Here is an 8,202-nt window from a genome sequence, read left to right as displayed (position 1 = left end):
ATTTTTTAGGGGCACCTGGGTGGCTCAGTCGGTTAAGCCTCCGATTTCTGCTCAGGTCATGATCTCATGGTTTGTGAGTTTCGAGCCCTACGTCGGGCTGGGTGCAGACAGCTCAGAGCCTGGAGCCTGCTTCGGATTCTGTGTCTCCCTCTCTGCCCCTTCCCCACTAGTGCTCTCTCTCTCTCTCAAAAATAAATAAACATTTTTAAAAAATGAAAAGAGGAAGGTACTGTTTTTTAACCCCACTTTATAAACGAGGGCACAAACACACGCAATGTTCAGAGCCTTGACCGAGAAGGGCTGGGATTCAAACCCAGGCAGTTTTGACATCACAGTTTGTTAGACTTTTGCCCAAGCCCTTTGATACTGAAGGGGAAACTGAGACCCAGGGGATGTATGGCTTTTCCAAAGTCACACAGCCAGTCATGGACACGATCCAAGCCCGTCGGTTCAGGGCTGCCTGGATGCTGGAGTGTAGTGGGGACGCCTTGGTGGCAGGGCTGCCGACCCTGCCCGCCCGGCCAGGCCCGGGCACCACCGCCCGGTAGAGCAGATGACTCAAAGGGCGGGGACTGCTTTTTCCGCACGGCCCCTCCCCGTCCCGCTGCTCTGAGGATGCGGAGCTCTCGGGCCGGGCGGGTGGCAACTTGTCTGGGTGAAACCGGCAAAGCGCCGCCCCTGGCCCTTGGCGGGTGGCGGGGGCCCCTCAGTCCCGCTGCGCGTCGCGACGCCGGCGGGGCGGGCCGGGTGGCGGGAAGACGCCCCGCGCGCGTTTCGCCGCTCTCTCCCCCATTGGCCAGTCGGGCCCCAGGGGCGGTACCCTGAGCGGCTCTCCGCCGGGATTGGACGGCAGCGGCCTGGGGCCCGCCTCCAGTCCGGGGCTGCGGAGGCTGGAGCGAGCCTGGCGGCCGCAGGTCGCGGCGTGCTGGAGCCGGGAGCGGAGGCGGCGAACAGGGATGGCCTGGGCGGGCCTCGGCTCCCCTCGGCCCTGCCCACCCAGCTCGCGGCTCCTCCTCGTCCGCCCGTTTCAGGTCGCCCCCTGGTCCGAACACGGGGGCGGGCACTCCCCTCTCCTCGGATGTGGGCTTTTAATGGCGTCATGCCCCTGCCCAGATTGTGCTCCCCTCCTCTCAGACCCGAGCCCCTGATGGGACTGTTCCTCCCTTGCAAATCTAGGGTGCGCACTGCCGCTCACTACAGCCTTTCTTTGCGGCGCTGACTCCCTGCTTTCCTGTCCCCCGCAGGTCTGAGATCTGGAGCCTCCCGCCCTGCGGCTTGGGCCGAGCAGCCTCAGAGCCGCCTTTGCGCTCGCCTGACCCTCCCAGGACCAGACCGGTTTGTTGGGGGTCACCGTGATGGAGAGCTGAACACTCCCCACCCCACCCCCCCACCCCCCCACGATTGGCACCAGCCTCTCACCTGGAATCACTGAGCCAGCCCCTTGAGAGGTCAAGAAGCAAAAGTCAAGGTCTCTGTAAATCAGAAGCCAATCCCTGTCCCACCCCTCCGCCAATAACTGGAAGAGACAGGAGGAGTGTCACAGGGGAACTTTATTGAAACATGGTCACACCCAGCAGACACACTTTCCCTCTCATCCTGGGTCTTGCGCTCTCTCTCTCTCACTCGCTCTCGCTCGCTCGCTCACACACACACACACACACACACTCATCTCCACACAGTCCAGCTCTCAGTCACAAGGGTGGGACACTCCTCAATTCCTAAGATTCAGAGGCAACAGGGGGCGGGAGAGAGGCGGGGGTGGGGGAAGAGGTGGCCCGGTTGGCGGTGGGAGGGGTGGAGGAGGGGCGCAGAGAGCAGGGGTGGGTGGGCTGACCGCTGGTGAGGAGCATCGACGGTCGCAGGAAGAGGGGTCCCCCTGGCTCCAGCTGGCCTCCGCTCTGCTGGTCCCTCTCTCGGAGCTCTTGTGAGCCGGGGAGCAGAGCATCCGGGGAGAAGGGTCGGGCCTCCCACCCCGTACTAGTCCTCTCTGCCACGGGCGGGGGCGCTGGAGAGGGCAGGGGCGCGGCAGGGAGGGGGCGGGCGCGGCTCAGCTCTGGGGTTCCTCGGGAGCCTCGCCCCCCTCCTCCCCGGCGTTGTCGGCCGTCCACAGCGTCAGGTTGTCTCGCAGCAGCTGCATGATGAGGGTGCTGTCCTTGTAGGAGTCCTCGCTGAGGGTGTGCAGGTCAGCCATGGCCTCGTCGAAGGTGGTCTTGGCCAGCGAGATGGCCTCCTCGGGGCTGTTGGCGATCTCGTAGTGGAAGACTGAAAAGTTCAGCGCCAGGCCCAGGCGGATGGGGTTGGTGGGCGGCATCTCCTTCTTGCTGATGTCCATGGCCTCCTGGTAGGCGGACCGGGCCGAGTCAATGATGCGCTTCTTGTCGTCACCAGTGGCCACCTCAGCCAGGTAGCGGTAGTAGTCACCCTTCATTTTCAGGTAGAAGACCCGACTCTCGGCGTCACCGGCCTCCTTGATGAGGTGGGTGTCCAGCAGGCCCAGCACTGTGTCACACACGCCCCGGAGCTCAGTCTCCACCTTCTCCCGGTACTCTCGCACCTCCGGGCCCTTCTCTTCCGAGCTCTCCTCGTTGCCTTTCTGCTCGATACTGGACAGGACCCTCCAGGCGGCCCTCTGGCCGCCCACCACATTCTTGTAGGCCACTGAGAGCAGGTTTCGCTCTTCGCAGGATAGCTCCTCACCCTTTTCCACGGCGCTCTTCATGAAGGCTGCCATGTCCTCGTAGCGTTCGGCCTGCTCTGCCAACTTGGCCTTCTGGATCAGACTGGCTCTCTCCATGGCTCTGGCGACAGACACAGGCGGCGGGCTAACTGGCTGCCTCGAAACCAATGCCGGATTCTGTGCCTCTCCTGCTGTCTGCCTGCCTTTTGGCTGGGTGGCCTGGCCTCGGAGAAGGGTGGGGAGGGACAGAGGGCGGGGCTGGGGCCCGGACCTGCCTCCTGCTTCTCTTCTCTTCTCCCCACACCCTTTCCGGCTTTTCCTTAAAGGTAAAAGGCTAAGATGTGGGGTGAGTCATCAAGGCAGTCAGCAGGAGAAATCTGGCCCCACCTGCACAGACACCTTTCCAGGCTCCAGGCTGCCCCCTCTTGTTCAGGGCTTCGATTTACATGGGTGCCCACAGAGCGGCCCCACTTTCTCAAATCAGATCTTCCTTCCTGGTGTTCTTCCAGGGGCTGAGGGTTCTTCAACCAACGGGCCGCTTCAGCCTGGCTAGAAGCCACGAAGCCAGGTGCAGGAGGATGGGGTTCCTAATCCTATCAGGTACGTTTCCCAGCCTTGCTTCAGGGGAGCTAATTACGTTTAGGTAGGGCTGTGGTTTCCCAAGCACCTTCACGATTGAATTTAATCCCTACCGTGTCTCTGCGAGATGGGCCAGACTGTGACTATTACTCCCACTTTAGAGATGGGAATGCTAAGGCTCAGAGAAGTATGAGATTTGCTCAGGGTCACACAGCTACTAAGTCCCCAGCATCCTACTTCCTTTGGCTTCTCTCGTCGAGGCCTCTGACTTGTGAGCTCCAGGCTGTATTTAGAAGTGAGATCCAGGCTTCTTCCAGAGTCGGCCTGAGATGGCGCTATCCCCTGGTCATCACTGCCCCCCAGGGTTCCCGCTGAGTTCCCAGAATGCACAGGTGGCATCTTTCAGGGTGCCACTTAATGAGGTGTTTAACGAGCGGCCCCTGACGCTCCAGCCCAGCCTTTGTAATTAATCACCTGGTAGGTTTGTTGGACACCTTCCCCATCACAGCACAATTTTCCCTTTCAAGTTGGTGGCCTGTTGCCACTTGTTTGAGGACCTACCCTCTGGCTCTCCACGCCAGGTCACCTACCCCCTCCAAGCCGCCTGCCATCATGTATCAGTGGGGTTCACACAGGGTGGGGGCCCAGCTCTCCTGACTGACTCAGCCTGCCCTCTGTCAGAGGCTGGGAAGCAGGCCACTTGGGTGCTCAGTCCAATTTGGTTCCCCAGGGGGGGAAGCTAGCACCTGGGGAGAGAGACAGGACCGAGAAAAAAGAAAGTGGTGGTGACACGTACCATTTTGTTTTAGGGCGTAGCAATCTCCAGCCTGCCTCTCAGAAATGCCCCTGTCCCTTCCGTTTGACTATGGCCCTTCCTCTGACCCCTGGCAGAGGCCTCAGAGATGGGAGACTTCTTTCTGGCCAACCTTCTGTCCCTGTTTGCTGGGATGCTGTCTCATTCAGCCAGGAGTTTCACCTAAAGGTGTTGGCTGTGCCTGTGAGGGTGGGTTCCTACTTACCTGCCCCACCCTTAGCCAAAGCTCTGATGGGGCTCAGGGGTGGGGCTCCCCTCACTGGGATCCAGCCAGCTTAATCTTTGAGCCAGGACCATTTCATAGGCCTGTTCCTCCCTAGTTCCTCTTGGTGCCCGAATACCCACCTTCCCCTCCTGGAGGCGGGCTTAGGCCAGAACTCTGGGGCCCAAAGATGAGATCTGTCTCTTTGAAGAAAAAGTAGGAACATGCCTGGGCTGAGGCTACACGTTTCCAAGGAAGCAGAAGGGATTTTAGGCTTGCCATCCCTAAGACTCGGCTCAGATTGGATCCCCGAGACAGAAAATGATGGAAAGGAAATGCACTAAGATAACTAGTTTAATAGAGCATATCTTTAAAGTGGTATTCTGAGTGATTTATTTTCTTTTGATTTCCCTATTCTCTTCAATGATAGATATGTATTTTTCTACGAGACACAGAATAGCCTAGTGTCGTTGGAATCAGACTGCCTGGGCTCAATTTTTGGAAGCTGTCAGGACCTTGACCAAGTGCCTGAACCTCTATAAGTCTCCATCTTCGTAAGTGTAAAATGGGGCTTGTCGTGAGGATTAAATGAGTTGATGGAAAGCGCTTAGTAGAGTGAATGGTAACCATTATTACCATGTGAAAAAAATCCAACCAATCTTATTATTATAATCACATACACTCAAAACACTAACATGGAGCTGGGGGTTCTGTGACATGAGAAAGGGTCTCAAACCAAGCCTCAGCCGAGTGTCCCTGGGGGAGAGAAGACAGGTGAATGGTCAAATGCACTGCCTCAGCAAGGCCTCCTCCCTCCCCGTCAGACATTCCTCTGGCCTAAGCAGGCCCTAGGCTCTCTAGGACTAGTCCTTCGCACTAGTCATCCAGCCCAGGCTTTCCCAAGTCCTGGGAGGGGGAGGGAGGAAACTGGAGATCCCAGAACACCAGAAACCTGGAAGGCACGGCCTGGCAGGCCTAGGCATTTTGGAGTTGCTCTGTCTCTAGGGAGGCAGCATTCCCTTCCTATCACTCAAGCCAAGGGACCTGGTGGTGGTTCACACCACAAGCTCCAGGCCTTCGGCCCAGCCAGAAACCCAGAAACGAGAAGAGGGAAGAGAAACCTCTTCACTCTTCCCCCTCCCCTGCTGAAGCTTAGGGGTGAATCTGGGAGCCAGGCTGCCTAACACCTCCTGCCCGCTCTGGCCTGTCGATCCTGACTCAGTTCCTGTCTCAGACACCTCCCTTTGCCTCCAGGCCTCCGTTTCCCAAGTCCAGAAGCCCAGGCAGGCAGGAGGCGGCAGGCCCCAGCAGGGCACTGAGTTCCACCGTCAGCCTCCTGAGTCAGCAGGACAGGAGCTGGGGCCTCGGCCCCAGGGGGCATTCCTCATCTTGCCTGCTACCTCCCCATCCTTCCATATAGCATCCATCCTGCCAGCAGGTTCAAGGCTCTGGTCCAGCCCTTAGCTGGTAATCACGGGCTTCGAAGGGTTGTGGCACAGAGAAGGCAGCAACCGGTTGCTATCCATCTCCACTGAGAACAGAGGACAGGGCTCCAAATGCAGCAGGAGGGACTCTGGTTAGATTCCAGAAGGAACTTCCTACAAAATGTTGTTGAGTCTTGGAATGATCAAACAAGTAACTGGAGGAAGCTATGGTACCTCTCCCGCTGGTTAGTTGTAAGAGTTCAGTTATCCAGACAAGAGCTCACTCTACTAGTTGCCTTTGGGAGGAAATATTAGATTAGTTTTAAGTGACTCAGCTGTCCTGAGTCCTTTTCTCCTCCAGGCACTGTTGTTTAGAGTATCCCACATCTCCTAGACCAGTCCAGTCTAGGACATAGTGTGGGGTTTGTGGAAGAATGGAATGAGGTCAGGCTGTGGGACTGCATCCCACCTCTGTTATAAGGTCTCGGACAGGTCCCTTCCTGCCCCTGAGCCTCAGTTTCCCCATCAGTACAGGAAAGCCAGTACAGATCATCTCTGATGGCTACGGATAACATCTTGTGATTGGGTTTCTCCTTCTGAGATCCCCTCCTCCCCAAGCAGCCCTATTCATTCCTTGGCTAGTGCAGAATGGTCAGGGGTTGGGGCAGAGATGGGGTCCAAATCCGAGATTTGCTGCTTTGTCAGCTTCGGGAGAACCTTGGCAACTGCTGTGCCTTCCTTGAGCCTCAGTTCCCTGCTCTGTAAAAAGGCTGACATCACCTCTCTCATAGCTTTAGGTGAGAAAACGGGCCTGGCACTTGGCTAGCCCTTGCTAAATGGCTGCTGTCATTATTTTTTTTTAGCTCTTAGCACACTGTGTGTGCCTCTCAACGCGGGCCAGCTGCTGGGGAGAGGGAAGGCTCCTTGACATGGCTACCCTGGGCTGGGCTCAGTTCAGGGGGTGACAGTCCCCACTTGGGTTGGGACTTCTCAGAGCTGAGGTCACCTAAGGCTTGGAGGCCTCTGGCACTCAGACCAGTTCTAGAAGGGCAGAGTGAAGAGGACATTGGCCACTCCTCCCGTGTCACTTCTGGCTTCGCTGTGCCTTTTTTAAATCTCCGGAAGGGCACTGACCGACTGGAACAGAACCGGCAGTGGGGGCGAGCCAGACGTTCTGCACACTCATCGCAGGCCTCACGCCTGGACCCCGAAGGAAAGGTGGCACCAGACAGCCAAGGATATGGCAAGAAGAGGGAAACCTTTATTTGGTTAAAAAAGGTACAGACAGCAAACAAGCAGCCCCCAGCCGTGGGCTCAGCAGACTTCCTAGGCCCGGCCCAGTTTCCATTAGCTCCTCTGAAGAACGCCGGGCTGTGGAGCCAGCCCGGTCCCTCAGTGCCCGGAGCAAAGGGTACAAGCATCCTCCTGGCATCGCACCTACTTGGGGTAGTGGGGACGGAGGGGGCCGTGGGAACAGTGTCAAACCGGTTGTGCTTAGAACAGTCACCAAACTTGTTCGGCAGCGTCATCAACCACCAACACCCCAGAGGCTCCCGAAGGAACCTGCTCAGCCCCACTGTGGCTCTGCCTGACTCTGGGAGGGGGCAGGCTGTAAGGCAAGATTCCTGAAGAGTCTCGACACCTTACAAATCTGGGGAAGGGGAAGGGGAAGGGGAGTGGAGACGGGGGTGAGTTTCAGCGTCGTATTGTATCACCGTGCTGACAGCTGTGGTATGGCTTTCTACACTCTGGCGTGGAGTGGGGGTGGGGGCAGAAAGGCCAGCCCCCGCCCCCTGTGGGGGGCTCTGGAGAGCACAAGGGCGGGGCGGGCTTGGGGGCAGACCCTGTAGGCACGGACGGTGGCAGGTGGGCCACAGGTTAGGCAGGTGGAGGTGCCGGGTGCCGGGCTCCCCTCAGGCCGCTCCTGGAGAGGCAGAGAGCAGCAGTCCTCAGGAGGTCCTTAAGCCCCCGCACACACTGGAGATCCCCGCAGGACAGCAAAGAAGGAGAAGAGAGAGGGTTAGCAGACCCGGGAGGAGACAGGAGGCCTGCGGGGGGTGCCGCCTGCTCTCCTGGCACCTGCCTCTTCCCCGCGGGAGGGCCACGGCTGGGGCAGCAGGCAAGGACGCAGCAGAGACACGGGCAGGGGAAGCTCAGCGGGGACGGAAAGCAGGACACAGGTGTTCGTGACTGAGGGCTCCTGCACACCAGGACACCCCAGAACAGGCCCAAGCACCTCTGAGCAGGTCCGCCGCCCCTCCCCAACCTCACCCTTCACCTCCTGCTCCAGTGGGAGCTGCTTCCTCAGTCCAGAGCAGGGCTGGGCCCTCAGCCCTGCCTTCATGCCCCCGTCCTTCTGCTTGGGGGGGGAGGGGGGAGCCCTGGGGGCCCTACCACCGCCAGCACACACACCACACCACACACCAGACAGATGAATGGGCTCCATGGGGTCGGCAAGGCATGCGATGGGGATGAGATGGCGTGTGAGGGGACTAGGCGGTGCTGG

The 8,202-nt window shown here is 58.7% G+C and overlaps 1 protein-coding gene across 1 annotated transcript; it reads right to left on the bottom strand.

Moving 5' to 3' along the window:
• Nucleotides 1-1,491: 1,491 nt before the first annotated feature.
• SFN (stratifin) lies at nucleotides 1,492-3,180 on the bottom strand. Its single transcript, XM_042950086.1, has one exon. It carries the CDS (start codon nucleotides 2,792-2,794, stop codon nucleotides 2,048-2,050), a length of 747 nt encoding a protein of 248 aa, XP_042806020.1. The 5' UTR covers nucleotides 2,795-3,180; the 3' UTR covers nucleotides 1,492-2,047.
• Between the last annotated feature and the right edge of the window lie 5,022 nt (nucleotides 3,181-8,202).

This window comes from Panthera leo, chromosome C1, assembly GCF_018350215.1.
Source record: "Panthera leo isolate Ple1 chromosome C1, P.leo_Ple1_pat1.1, whole genome shotgun sequence".
Lineage (NCBI taxonomy): Eukaryota > Metazoa > Chordata > Mammalia > Carnivora > Felidae > Panthera > Panthera leo.
The sequence above is the reverse complement of the archived record's forward strand: the minus strand, read 5'-3'. Positions and strand labels throughout refer to the sequence as shown.